This window comes from Ascaphus truei, chromosome 2, assembly GCF_040206685.1.
Source record: "Ascaphus truei isolate aAscTru1 chromosome 2, aAscTru1.hap1, whole genome shotgun sequence".
Classification (NCBI taxonomy): Eukaryota; Metazoa; Chordata; class Amphibia; order Anura; family Ascaphidae; genus Ascaphus; species Ascaphus truei.
The window spans coordinates 392,397,128-392,412,100 of record NC_134484.1 but is presented as its reverse complement, the minus strand read 5'-3'; the positions used below and the strand labels follow the sequence as shown (position 1 = coordinate 392,412,100).

General features: G+C 35.7%; 1 protein-coding gene across 1 annotated transcript in view; it reads right to left on the bottom strand.

Annotated features, from left to right (window-relative positions):
* The window catches only part of THSD7A (thrombospondin type 1 domain containing 7A), a 665,741-nt gene that overhangs the window by 20,193 nt on the left and 630,575 nt on the right, over positions 1 to 14,973 (bottom strand). The window contains exons 20-24 of the mRNA XM_075587236.1: positions 13,694 to 13,809; positions 11,801 to 11,918; positions 9,491 to 9,636; positions 7,393 to 7,567; positions 4,037 to 4,210 (exon numbers count right to left, since the gene is read on the bottom strand). Coding sequence (XP_075443351.1) covers positions 4,037 to 4,210; positions 7,393 to 7,567; positions 9,491 to 9,636; positions 11,801 to 11,918; positions 13,694 to 13,809 — 729 coding nt within the window. The remainder of the gene's footprint in view (positions 1 to 4,036; positions 4,211 to 7,392; positions 7,568 to 9,490; positions 9,637 to 11,800; positions 11,919 to 13,693; positions 13,810 to 14,973) is intronic.

Below are 14,973 nucleotides of genomic sequence, written 5' to 3'. Positions count from 1 at the left end.
CCATGACGTCATTGGGCGAACCCCTAACGTGACACGCGAGCGACAAATTCAATTTTGCTTGCTTTGCCAAGCAGCTAAGCGCCGAACAGGCTCACGCTGGCTGCGATGAAACACAATGCAGCAATGTGTGTGGCCAGCGTGAGCGCGCCCGCTTGCTCAGTGCCACCCTGGCCGCAGCCTAATTTCCATGCAGTTTTGCTAACATTTTCATGAGAACAAAAATCTGCACATTGAATGCACCAACATTTTTTTTTTGCAAAAAATGACAGTTTGTCTCATGAAAAAAGCGGTTTGGCAGTATATTAAACCTGGCCAATTTGAACATTTGCAAAAACTTGCCAATAAAACGTAATTTATTGAAAATGCATAAAAAGTTAGCAAAGCACTTTTTGAAGACATTTGCACATCTCAACTGTCTTAGCACATACAGTCCATGTAATACCACCATTGTTCCACTGTGATTTAGAAAGTTCTTATATAAATGTACAGTACAGTGTACTGTAGGTGGATGTGTCAATATAAAGTGAGGTAGAATGTGATGCTCTAAAATTAGAGAGAGTTCCATCTGTAGCTTATATTGAGCATAATAATCCAGATGACAATGGAGTGTCCCGGAAAAATGAATGAACTCACAATAGGGAGGTATATGTGTCTAGTGGTGTCCACTTGACAACCACAGATATGACACATTACTGAACACCCAACCAAATATAAGTGAATCAAATAATAAAGTTGAACAGGAATACATACATATATATAGCAGGGCACTGCGGCCCTTTACCTGTGTACTTCTGAGGACACTCCAGACATCAGGGGCGTGCAGTACATCCAGTAATAGATTCCAATGGATAGCAGCAGATGATGAAGAGCACTGCTGCTATCCATTGGATGTGTCAATATTAGGTACTGTATATTCAAACTCAAACAGACAGCTTTCTGTTTCCAGATCAATTGTATTGTATATTTTAGTTGCTTTCTTTCTTCACTGATATTTTTACTGATTTTGTTTTCTTTGTGAAACATTTGAAATGATGTTTACTGGAGGACAGAGAAAGATGTGTTGAACACTAAGGTTAGTCAATGCAATTCCAATATAAATGGCCAGATTGACTGAACTTCAAAGCTTTTGTTTGCTTTACTACCATTAAAGTTCCAGTGAATACGATTGACAGTATGGTGTACTGCTTAATACTGTTTTAATATAGTACTGTTCACATTTTTGTACATCTTTTCTGCAAAAATAACAGTGTGTAGTGTACTAGTTTCATATTTTAAATTTCTGCATGTTTGTAAAAAATGTATAGATTTACATGTTTTTGCTCAGCAGGTATTTACATATTGTTTTATCAAATGGTCACTGTATCTTATACAAAGAACCATTTTTTCATATACATCTAAATGTACCAAATCCACAAAATTTTCTATTCTGAATTTAAATGTATAAATGTAAATAAAATCTGTAAATGAAAATTACGGTAAATGTATTTTAAAAGATTATAGATTAAAATAGTCAGCAGGGGGCGCTGATACATTTACACACAACATGTTCCCAAAGGCTGCTATTTAGAACTGTTATATACTGTACATAGTTTAGGAAATTAGTTTTTCATGACCCAATATAACAAAAGAAGGTTGTCGATTTTTTTTTTCAACATTAGTACCGTGAAGAAAGATTCCTACAAATCTGAACGTCCTTTGGAAACAACCTGAAAAAATACACTGGAATAGCAAATTCCATAATAACTTTCATGCACATCAAAGACAAATGATTACTTCCTTTCATCTTAAATTAAGAATCAGCATTAGGTGTCACACAGTCCTACCACATATGGTAACTTTGGGAAAACTTACAGTATAATGCTGACACCACTATGCCTTTTTCACATGACTCGTGTGACATGGCAGAATAGCTGTCCTTTTAGAGAGCTGAGATGGAGAAGAAACTATGGCCCAAATCCATAAAAGGGTGCTAAAATTTAGCACACTTTAACTGCCATTCATTTAAATGAGAGTAAATGGGTGCTAAAGGCTAGCACTCTTTTGTGGATCAGGGCCTATGGTTCATATCGCATATAAAGTCAGTTTCTAGTGCTGGATTAATTAATTAAATACATAGAATGAAAATGTTCTGCAGTACAGAGAAACAGCTCCAGCACATGTTGAATAAGGGCCTAAGGTGGGTAACTAATTTGGGAACACATTATTACTAATTAGATACTGAAATGTCCAGGAGGTGAGGTGCAGTAATGTTAATATACTGATCATGGAAAGTCTATCATTGTTAACATTTTTTATTTATCCAATTTAAAAGCACTGTCTCATTAGTATGCGTGATATAATGTATCCATTTCAATGTTACTGTACTGTACATGCAAATGGCAGTATTTATGGAGATGACCCTTGCCATCCATACAATGAACTCAGTAGAAATCGATATGACAGCTAAATAAGAGCTTCTTTTGATACCTCCTTTAATGCTCCCGACATTCAACTATAGATAGGGGATCTGCTACATTATTATTATTATTATTATTATTATTATTAGTAGTAGTAGTAGTAGTAGTAGTAGTAGTAGTAGTAGTAGTAGTAGTAGTATGAATATAATAATTTTGAACCTCAGACTTTCACTTTGCTGCTGTATGAAATGCACAAAACTGAAAAAAAAAATATTTTCAGTGCATTATTACTCGGTATGTAAAATAGTGTACAATGGGTTTTTTTGGCACTTATAACAAGTTACAATATCTAAGCTATCAAATTATATTGATGCTACCAAAATCAGACACAATAAATTTTAGATACACTGTGTAATTTACTGACTCCTTGTCTCTTCAATTTACTGTAAACGAAACTAGTCACAACATACAGTAGTGAAAGTACTGTATGTATAAAAGTATACTACTTAGTAAGCAGTGATTAAACATTGCATACATGCATAAAGCCATTGAAGTCTTTGATTCCAGATTCCCAAACTTTTTGGTTACGAAACGGCATACTGCACTATTGTTCTAAAAACTCCTTTCTTCTTCTGAAAATAACAGATTATTTTAATTTCTGTTTTATTTAATTTAACGTATGATTTTTCTAATTTCTCAAAAAATAATATATGTCCATTATTAGGCACAATTTCTAAGCAAATAAAATGGAAGAGAAAAAATATTTAAATGTATGTATATATTATATATATTTATGTATATATGTATAGAGTAGAAGGTGCGCAAATGATCAGGTGTAAGCAATATGAAGATGGTCCCTATGTGCAGCCACAGTGTTTCTGATCTCGCACAAAGATACAATTAATATAGCAAAAATAAACAATTGAACATAGGGCACAACTAAGTATACAATTAGTGGATAATGAGATACATAAATGCAATAGTTCGGAGTGTGTAAATCGAGATAGCAAAAAAGTCCCAACTTCTATGGATCCTGTGAATAACAAAAGAGAGCTAATATGGTGTAAAGTACATCAGGATATAAAATTTATGCGCAAATGAAAAGTGTCTACTTACAATGTAGCAGATAAATGTGCAATGTGGGTGTATGCCACCACACGGGCAATCAGAAGGGAAATGCCGCTGTCTCCCTCTCTCATCCAGTGCGTCTGTATGTGAGGCTACTACTCCATTAGTCAGATCTCACGATGATTAATCCTAGTCCCGTTCCAGTGATGTCAGAAGGTGGTGGAAATCCGTCAGCTGTTTGAAGCTGCTCCGGTCCCACCGCTGTTATTCCTCCTCTCAAGTCAACAGTACTAGAGCAGGTGAATCAGAGTGATGCACTACATGTAAACGTTTTTATTTTGAGTATTACCTGTAGCGCATCACTCTGATTTACCTGCCCTAGTACTAATTTTTCCTAGTTTAAACCGTTTACCTAGTTTTAGTGATGGCAACATGTTTACCAGGATTAATAAATAATGGACTACGAAAGCAGGAAGTATTGTTCAAACATGGTCTACAATAACTACTGGGACACAAATGTCTGGCACATTCTTTTAAATACAAACATAAAATAGCCCTCTTATGTAGCTTACCATTACATGATTTTGTTTCTATAGCTTGTTCTGGACAAAGATGCTGATTTTCCAGTTCCTGAATTATTACTGCCCGTGATCGGCTCTTGACTCCTCCAAAACCGAGATCTTCGTCATTAACACAAGTCAGCTGACACAAACTCCATTCGGACCACTCATTCAAGTAACAGTCACCTAAAAAAGACAAAATACAATATAAGTGTGCTTATTTCAAGATTGCTTTATTCATCGTTCATGGAAATGCAAAAACACTGAAATATGTCACTTCTTTAAATATTCTGAACTGGAAAGTTGATAAGATTCACATGCTTTTTTTGCAGTGGGTTGACAAGAACAAATATGAGACATTTAAAATAATGTAGGTTGGATGTTTAAAATATCTAGACACAGGTATATACAATTCTTGGTGCTCCTTGTTCAAGCTAAATAGTATAAAAGTAAGAAAGTCTCTATATTAAGAGAAAACAAAGGCCCTCACATATCATTGTTTGATCAATGCTCCACTTCAATGATCACTTATTTCCTTAGATGCTGTCATGACATGTTATTATAATAGAATTGAGAAATATGTTGACCTGCTAAATGCAGGTTATAAAAACGTTTATTGCTGCTGCTGCTGCAAAAAAAAAAAAAAAAAATACAGGTTTGTGCCTCATTCTCAAAGTCTCAAAAACCTAACTACCATTATGTCATAATCTCATGCCCATTATATATAACTCTAACAATAACTTGACAATGACAATGTTCTGGGGCCCAACTGTTCTCAGTGTTCATCAATGATCTTCCTACAACTTGTAAGGGAGCTTCAATACACATGTATGCAGATGACACAATCTTATATGCACACAGCCATAGACTCTCCAACCTTGAACACATAATTCAACCTGACTTTTTGAGACTTGAAAATTGGATTTCCCAAAACAAACTGTTTCTAAACACTGACAAGACTGTAACAATGGTATTTGGGACCAAGGCTAAATTTTTAAAGCTTCCAGTGACTGAGCTCCAGATCAGAATCAACGCTAAAACCACCCTAACACCTGTTACAAGTTTAAAATACTTGGGCATATGGTTTGACTCCTATTTAACATTCGGAATGCACATTGAAACCCTTACATCCAAAACCTATGCCAAACTAGGTGTACTTTACAGGAACAAAGCCTCCCTAAGTCTGATGGTCAGAAAGCGTATCGCACAGCAGATGCTAATGCTAATTATCGATGATGGGGATATAGTATACGGCTCAGCACCCCAAACTCACCTTAGAAACCTTGAAACCATCTACAATTCAATATGCCATTTTGTTCTCCAATGCAACTACAACACACATCACTGCGAAATGCTTAAAGAACTAGATTGGTCATCACTTGAGTCTAGGTGCAAAGTTCATCTTTCCTATCTTGCCTTCAAATACTTTCTGGGGAAGCTACCCATCTATCTGAACAAGCTCCTCACCCCTACCACATGCAGCACTTATCATCTGAGATCTGACTCCAAAAGACTGTTCATGGTCCAAAAGTTCAGTATCCGGCCGTTCCTCCTCTTACCGTGCACCCCAAAGCTGGAAAACTCTACCGGAGACTCTCACAGCCACCACCAGTCTAAGTTCTTTCAAAACTAAAGCTGTCTCACACTTTAATCTGGTCTGTAACTGTTACATACGCCTATAACATATTATCTCTAACTGTGCATGCTATGTCTTGTATATAATGTATACTCTGTTCACTTATGTAACTATTTGTAACCATGTATTATTTGTCATCTTAACTATATGCCCAAGACATAGTTGAAAATGAGAGGTAACTCTCAATGTATTACTTCCTGGTAAAACATTTTTATAAATAAATAACTTTATTACTTATTAACAATTAAATTTCTAAACAATGTATAAAATAGGGGTAGGCTAAATTTTGAAGAATTTACATTAATAACATTTCAATAAACATATTTTACGTTAAGAAATTCATTGGACACAAACTTTGGAAGCATTAGGTCTAAATATAGAATGTTAATGGAGAACTCTAACATGTTTTTATTACTGTAATTTCTGCAAAACCAGGCCACTGATATTTTACACATTGCTTAGAAATGTAATTTTAATGCATAATAAAGTCTCATATAAAAAGTATATATACATATATATATATATATATATATATATATATATATATATATACATATATATATATATATACATATATATATATACATATATATATATACATATATATATATATATATATATATATATATATATATATATATATATATATATATATATATATGTATATATATATATACCATAATACTGAGTTAAGTTATGGTGAGTAAAAAAAGTGACAAAAACCCTCCATAGCAAAGCAAATATGCAAATGTAAATACAACTGTATGCTCATCTGCATGTCTTAGGCAGGTCTGCAACCCCGCCTTTCCTCATTATCACCCAGCACACAGCACTTATTTTATATATATATATATATATATATATATATATATATATATATATATATATATATATATATATATATATATATATTACGTGTACAAGATAATGGCACAATAGGAGAAAAATCTGATCTATTATTTTTGCAACAATAAATGTTTTTAGAAAGTACATTTACCAAGTCTGTTAGCAGATATATGTATTCTACTGTAATAAGAAGTCATAATTGCTTCTAAGGAAAAAAGTGATCACAGATGTGGAGGTGGTTTCCAGCATTGATCCAATGGTGATGTGTGAGTGTCTGATATTCCTCTTAATATAGAGCCTCTTACTTTTATACTTATACATTTTACATGACTATTTAAACAAATTGTAAGAAACTTGATCCAATCATTTAGTAAATATAATAAGAGATGAAGCCACATTTCAGATGATTTAATCAATCAAATTATATCATGTCATAGTAGGCACAAATGTAATGCTTTGATAAATGTAAAAGTGTTACATAATCATATTAAATATGATAACAGTAACTGGAAGTTCAGAAATGCCCAACATAGACAACTGATAATCCCCTGTTCTTTTTTTTCTGTAACCCAATACACTACAGCCTCATTTATAAATTACACATGTTAAATTTGCCCAAAAATGTACTAAATAAAAAATAGGTGAGTTGCCACATTTAAATATGAAGATGAAGAAAAGAAATGCGTTTTTATCTCTATCTATTTGCCACTTTAAGTTAAATACTCGCTAAAATACAACACACATTACATATACTAAAACTATGAACACAAAAATGAAGTAAGTGTACATTCTAAAAAAAAAAAATCTAGATAAAAAGAAAATGTATGAAACATTTTAAACTTTTTAAAAGTTGATACTCATGGCACAGATTAATCTGATATTCTACCTGGACAGGGCACGGTACATGTTTCATCAAGGACAATGTTCTTGTTGCCATTCACTATGAGTTCTATTTCTCCACAAAACTCTTCATCCACTGTTTTACCAGAATCTTCCCTGCCTCCATCATGAACTACACATGAAATGTTTCTGAATCTTGTACCTTCACCACACTGAGCATCCTAAAACAAATAATAAAAAGTGGAGAAAGTGTAATTATTAAATTTGAAAAATAACCTTAACAATTGGTAAGGACATAAACATGTTAAAGACTAAGGGGCTTATTCTATATTGTCCAAAGATGTGCGATCAGAGAAAAACTCCCATTCACTGGAATGTGACGCAATCGGCCGCATCAGATTATATAGAATAAGATTCTTAGGAGGTGATGTATCAAGGCCAATTTCCAGCAAAATTATCGCACATTGCATCATTGTTCTCTTGCATCTTTTTTGCGGCAATATATATATAGGTCTATGCTCCAAGTTTTGATCTGTTTGCATCCCTTTGCGATTTGGAGAGTGACAAAAGGAGGAGTTAGGGAGGAGTTACATAACACCCAGACTGTAAAAAGATGTACTGTAGCAAACTGCATCTCTGTACGTCACTTTTGTATTTGCCTAAAAAAACACCAGCCGTTTTGAGGTGGCGTAAACATTTCTGGACAAAAATATGCGGCCAATGTAAGAAACACTTTCTTACATTTGTTGCAAACGTGAGCAGAAAATGGAGCAGTGCACGTTCTTTATGTTGATACATCTCTCTCTTAGGAGACTATGGCCCTTATTCTGTAAAGTGTGATAGTGCAGGTGACATGCTATCGCATGAAAAGCCCCATTAAAGTCAATGGGACTTTTCATGTGATAGCACATCATCTGTGCCATCACACCTTGCAGAATAAGGGGCTATGTATCAAAGCACTTTTGGAGCATTTTCACTCTGCACCTACCATATGTATCAAAGCCGATTGCTCAAATTTTGCCATGTCTGCCCTAGCTTGCACCTCCTTGGGGCGTCAGTAGGAGGAGTTGGGAAGGAGTTGCAAGGTGAACAGATTGTAATTAGATACAGTATATGAAAGCCTACGCCTCTCTGCATCCATTCTTTTTGCATCTTATTTGCCCAAACAAATCCTCTATATTTGTAGTGGCATAAGTCTAAAAGTCTGAAGAGAAACTGTTTGTACAGTACAGTTCACGTCGCAACTCTGCTCCAAAGAAACAGAGCAATGCATCAAAACACACTTTTCTCTATGTTGATACATAGACCCCTTACTTTTTTTTTTCTTTCATTAATTTGTGACAGCGCCTTCAGGGCAGAAATGCACTAGAGATGGGTGATGTGTATATGTGTGTGTGTGTATATGTGTGTGTGTGTGTGTGTGTGTGTGTGTGTGTGTGTGTGTGTGTGTGTGTGTGTATGTATGTATATACATATATACATATATTTTTATATATATATTAATTTTTTTTACACAATTCCTTATTTTACTGTATCTAAAATAGTAAAATTAGGCTTATTTGCATTTTCTGGGAAATTGTTAATTCTCTACTCTACTCTTTTCCTTTTTTCTATTTTACATATGAGAAAGATATTGTATTTTTAATGAAGAAATCAACACACAAAGGTGCCTGAGTTAAAATCAACACGATACAATACAAACGATTTGAAAACGTGTATGCTATTTATGCATACTGTAGTGCTGACGGTTATTCTAACACAAACCAGTGGCAATCGCCAAAAAGACCCAGGTACATGCTGGGTCGTGTTTAAGGCAAGTTTAAGGCATTTCTGCATTGATCAGGTTCCCATCAGATTAACAGCGGGGGTCCCTGGCAGTCCCATTCAAACTGATTTAATTCAAACTGAATGGGACTGCCAGGGACCACTGCTGTGTTAATTCGATGGGTCATTAGTCAATGCAGAAATGCCTTAAACTTGCCTTAAACTTGCCTTAAACTAGCCAGGTTACACCCAGCATGTACCCAGCATGTAACCGGGCTAGTTTAAGGCAAGCCTTAGAATACTCGTTGTCTCATCTGTACTAACATCTGCGACTTTGTGAGCAAAGTAAAACTGAGTATACAAGCTAGGATGTACAGTACCTCGACTTTGCACATAGACCAACGTCCATACTGCCAACGGTAACATGGCTTCACAGGGCATGGTTTGGTTTGCTCCATCTGTGAAGGACAAGGTCTTCCATCTCCCTGGAAAGGTTGGATCACAATTCTTTTTCGTATCATTTTTCCTAGAATTTAAATAGGTAAATCATAAATACAGAAGTCCAAACTGAATTTATTAGCACTAATGACTAAATTTACAAAAGAGCACAAACATGTAAAATTTATACGCACATACTGTAGGAAATGATTTGCCGGTATCAAAGGAATTACAAAGAAATTAACCCTTTTAAGTTGTTTAGTTTTATAGAAGTGAAGACATTAAGCCTTCTTGAAGTCGTTACAAAACCTCTTCTCAGGGACCTTTGGCCAGGTTTTAGGAATAACCAATGAATTTGCACACAGGTTAATTAAACTTATTTGCATAGGAAAGGTTATTTGATGGTTGTCCCAAAAACCTGGTCTGGCTCAATACCCTAAGGAGAGATTTGAGTAGCATTAAAGAGGTTAGATTTATGATAGTACTGAGTAATGTAATATAAAAAAGGAGCATTTTTTTTAAATATCAGACCAGCACTCATAAAAAATAAAAACTTACTACCTCACTAGATGAAAAAAAAAAATAATTACATAAAAGTTAATTTACAAAAAATCAATATAATCAAGGCAATGAAAGGGCAAGGAAGCCCTGAAACACTAGTGTTGCTTTGGAGATCCGTTTAGTGACTATGTACCTCTTATTTTTAAACTTGCTATTAGACTTTTTGTGAAGTTATTTGCCTGGATTATATTGATTTCTGTAAATGTACCTTTGTGTAATAAATTAATTGTTTCAACTAATGAGGTACAGTAGCAAGTTTTGATTTATATTTTTATGAGTCCTGGTCTGATCTAAATGTTTCTATGTATGAGTATTATACCTGATGGTGAAGGTACTAGACCAGCGGTGCTCAAACTGGGGGGCGCGACCCCCAGGGGGGGCGCGAGACTGCCGACGGAGGGCGCGGGGTTTACAGATGCCTCTTGCACTTCCCGAAGGCACTTAAATTAAGTGCTGGGGGAGCTGCAGGGCCTCTGTAAACCTTACTTACCTTGGCTCCGGCGGCTTCCTTCCTGCGTCGCCATGGCAACGCGGCAGTATGCGACATCACGTTGCTATGGCAACGTGACGTCATGACGCCGGAGCGCAGGTAAGTGGAGGTTAGAGGGGGGCACGGGAGTGAGGGGACCGCCGGCAGGGGGGCGCAGGGAAAAAAGTTTGCACCCCCCTGTACTAGACCTTAGCACCAGTTACAATTATTAACACAGGGTAAGTGCAGGTTTTATTTTTTGTATTTTGTATAAAAAACAGCAAAACAACCTTTTTTCTAAGCAGAGAAGAATAGCCTTATACATATTTTTTCTTTAGAAAATTAACATAAATAAGGGCTTTTTGAACCGTTTTTAATTGTAATATTGAAGTACCTTTAAATATGAGAGTTTAAATGTACTAAATGGAAATGAAGCTAAATAAACTAAAGTAAAATGATGGAAATTCTTTCAGTACCAGAGATTTTAACCAGTTCATTGCCAGCCCCTCTGAAGTAAGAGGTTATTGGGGATTTTTTTTCTTATATTACAGTCCATTAATATATATAAAGTAGGTATATGGGAATTGCATTTAAATATACCGTAGGAACTTGCTAAATTAATCCTGACTCAAGCTACACTATTCCAAATGTATAAACTGTGCAGGCTTGGGTTGGAGAAGTTGTTATGCAGTAAAAATGTGCACTAGACAAAATTAAATAACTAACATGATAACATTTCCTCAAGCAAAAGGCAACATGATTTCCATGTTTATCGCTGACAGACGTCCCTTAATAAATAATAGGCTTCACTATACTCATCAGGTTAAAATGTACAATGAATGCTATAATTTTTTCAATTTAAATGACATGCAGTCATACTGTACATGCAATACAAATAATGTAAAAGCAATCAACATAAAAATGCTAAGGGAGGGGTGCACGATATTGGAGCTTAATCGGCATTAACTTCCATTGACCAGAATGGCAGTTAACTTCAACCGATCTCGATAACCCATTAGCAGGGTTTCGTGAATGCACCCCTAAGTTATTTTAATGTTTAATGCTCAGTACTTATTTGTCTCCTATGTTATTTTAATGTTTAATGAACAGTACTTATTTCCTTCTCTATTTTTGTATATTGACTGGTAACGCACAGTTAGCGGTGCCAATGATATGTTGTTTTTGAATGTAGACTGTTCCCAGTGCTTATAACAGAACATACCTGCAAGGCCACATTCTTTAGAACACTCGGACCAGGGTGACCAATCAGAGAGTTGACAGTTCACAGGACACTCCACCACACAAGAGGTGTTCATCTGCCATGTCTTGTCTAATCCAAGCTAGATTAAAAAATGACGTTTTAGTTTACATAAATAATGTATGGTTACTGCTGTGTTTAATTTAGTTACCTGAATGAGAGGATCCCACTGAGCTGATCCGCAGTCCCATAACTTCTGAGAACCTCTAGGTTCCTGAGATATTTTAGCTTTATTTCACCAGAGAAGAATTCTATACTAAGAACAAATAGTGTTACCAGGGCCAAGCTTGCTCCTGTTAACAATAGAGAGCAGTAACATCATTGGGAGGTAACTGACTTCTGCCTGGTGATCCTGTGGCCATATTTAAAGTTTTTCCATGTCTGAAATCGGTACAAGAAAAACTACAAATATCAAAGGAACTAGTGGTTTTAAGGAGTTGGAGGACCTCGGATTACCCCAAGTTCATGTATTGGTAAAACAAATGTAATACACACAAACATAGAAGGACTCATTAAGACAATAACACTTGTATCAACACTGTATTTGATGAAAACAATAAATGCATTTGTTTTAGTTTATTAATAGTGTACAGTACTACAGTAGTGAATATTTTTACCACCCATACTTTTCAAATCCTGAGGGAAAACACTTTTTTCAAACAGAACAGTCATTGGCTGATGTATCTATAATAACCCTCAAAGGAGATTTTAAGACATACAGACAGAAATACAAGTAATCAATCAAAAATGAAAATGAATCTCCATTTTAGAAGCATATTGACACCTTATTTGAATGTAAATCTGGTTATGTGGTCAGTAGACCTGTGCGAACCTATCCTGGTTCACGTCACAAAAGTTTCAGCAAATATTTTAAGAGATTCGCGAATTGGCTTAGAGCTTAGAGCTAATGCTGTTTCATCGTTTTGCAGGGTTATATAATGTGGACTTGTCAATATTCATGTGAATACTTGTGAAATGCACCAATATTCACTATTTTTTTTCACAAACATTGGTGACAAGGTACTTTTAAGTAATATATTCATGGGTGGCAGTTTTTAACAAAGTTTCACTGTTATGTCCAGACAGCGGTTCCGTCCTAGTACTCACTGGGTTTTTCAAGCTGACCATGTTGCTCGGGAGTAATTCCTTGGACCTACCCTGGTTTCTTGTTTTTGCAGCTGTTTTTCAGCAGAGTCATTTCCTGGGTTAGGGCTAGAAAAGTCAGGAACTACTATGCTCCCTGCTTCTGGTTACACTCTGTTGTTCCTTGCTGCCTCTCTGGTACTCCGGTTCATTTGTGAATGGTTCCCTCTTCAACTTGGACCCTTCTCTCACTGCCAGATGTCCTGTTTTAGACCTGTGCCTGTCTGACCATTCAATTGCCTGCGGCCTGCTCTGTACTGTGCCCACCATCTACAGTACAGTATATCCTTTTGCCTCTGAACTACTCCTCACCTCTAAACCCCTCCTTGGCCCTGGATGCCTATTTCTGGGTACAGTTTTCTCTGCAAGTTTCCATCACAGCCCCTGGGCATAGTTTGCTACCCTCTTATGTTTTTGGAAGGGATGGAGGATTGCTCTTGATTAGCTGCGGTGGGCATCCATCGGCTGTCCTTGTTCTCATATCTTTCTCTCAAACTATGAATGTCTAATATTCCCTAAATTTGTGAGCTTGCAAAAATGCTTTACCTATTTCTAGTTAAAAGGTAAAACAAATTGAACTGCCTTCAACAAGAAAATACAACAATATTATTTTACAGACCATGGTCTGGTCAATAGGATGCCAAACATCCACAGAAATAAATAAAAGTAATACATTTAAGTAGTTATTGTTCCAATTTCTGAAATGGCACTCACCTCTTCACAGTACTTTAGATCAACTGATTTGGCATCACTGCGAACACAATCAAACATTCTTGTTTTGATTCCATTTCCACAGACGGCCTTCTCACTTAACTGACAAGTACTCCAATCTAGAGACAAAACACAGTGAAACATTAAAAAGTGATCATGTTTACAGAAGTAATGTAATATTGCGAGTTAGCTGAAACTATATTGTGTATGGAGGGGCTATACTTTACTCGATACTAGGACTGTCACAGGAAAGTCCATCGTTTATTGGACAAAAATATAAAACAATTATGAAATGCAATGGGAATTTAAAATAGGATGTCACCTCACCAAGCCCACCTACACTAAGCCCAGTATCACACCACACTGCAGCACATAAATGTACTGTGCTATGCGGGAGCACAAGCTGTCACCCCGCATGCAGACAGCTGTTTTAAATCAAACAGACACACTTTGTCAAGGTGTAAAGGATAATGAAATAGCATGAAGAAATGCAATAATTTGACTAATATTGAAGCAGAATTGATAAAAAGAATTTATAAAAAGAATTTAATCTGCTAATTAGTTAAGGGAAAGGGGTTAGAGAAAGGATGGCTCTTGCAATAGTCATGTATACTGAAAATAGTGAACAAAGCTTGTTGAGACAAGAACATGACCCCTTTGGCTAGTACTCAATTTCTAGAATAGTGATTGAATTAAACTATAACCGTTACTAGGTATGTAGTTAAAATAAATGGGACAATAACAGACATATAATTACTAGATGAACAAACACAATTAATAATAGGGAGAATGTAAGTCACAGTTATAGTTGTAACCCTTGACAGTCTTCAATTCAATTCAAAAAAGAGCCTGTCAGGAAACCTGTGTATATGGTAGTGATTATAGGGTTTAGCTCTTGATGGGAATAAGCAGGTTATACCTGGCAGAATTGTGTTGCCTATAATGGTGAACCTATATATTAGTAAAGTATGGTCTATTAGTGGATAGATACAGACCAAGTCTGCCACATTACTCTAATATCAGAGCATAAATTCCAAGGTGGTGAATAAGTACTTTCATATAATAGTACTTGCTAAGGTATATAATACAGGGGGTTAACCAATACTCCCCTTTAATAGGAGGATGGCAGATAGAACTCTATGTCCTGTTTTGACAAAACTGCCTACTAGCTTAGAATAATAATGTTTTCCCTACCGTATATTAAAATCGAATTGTATATGGAATAATGGCCTTGTGGTGATGTAAATAGTACACGTCTCCTATTGTTGGAGTAAAGTCAAGAA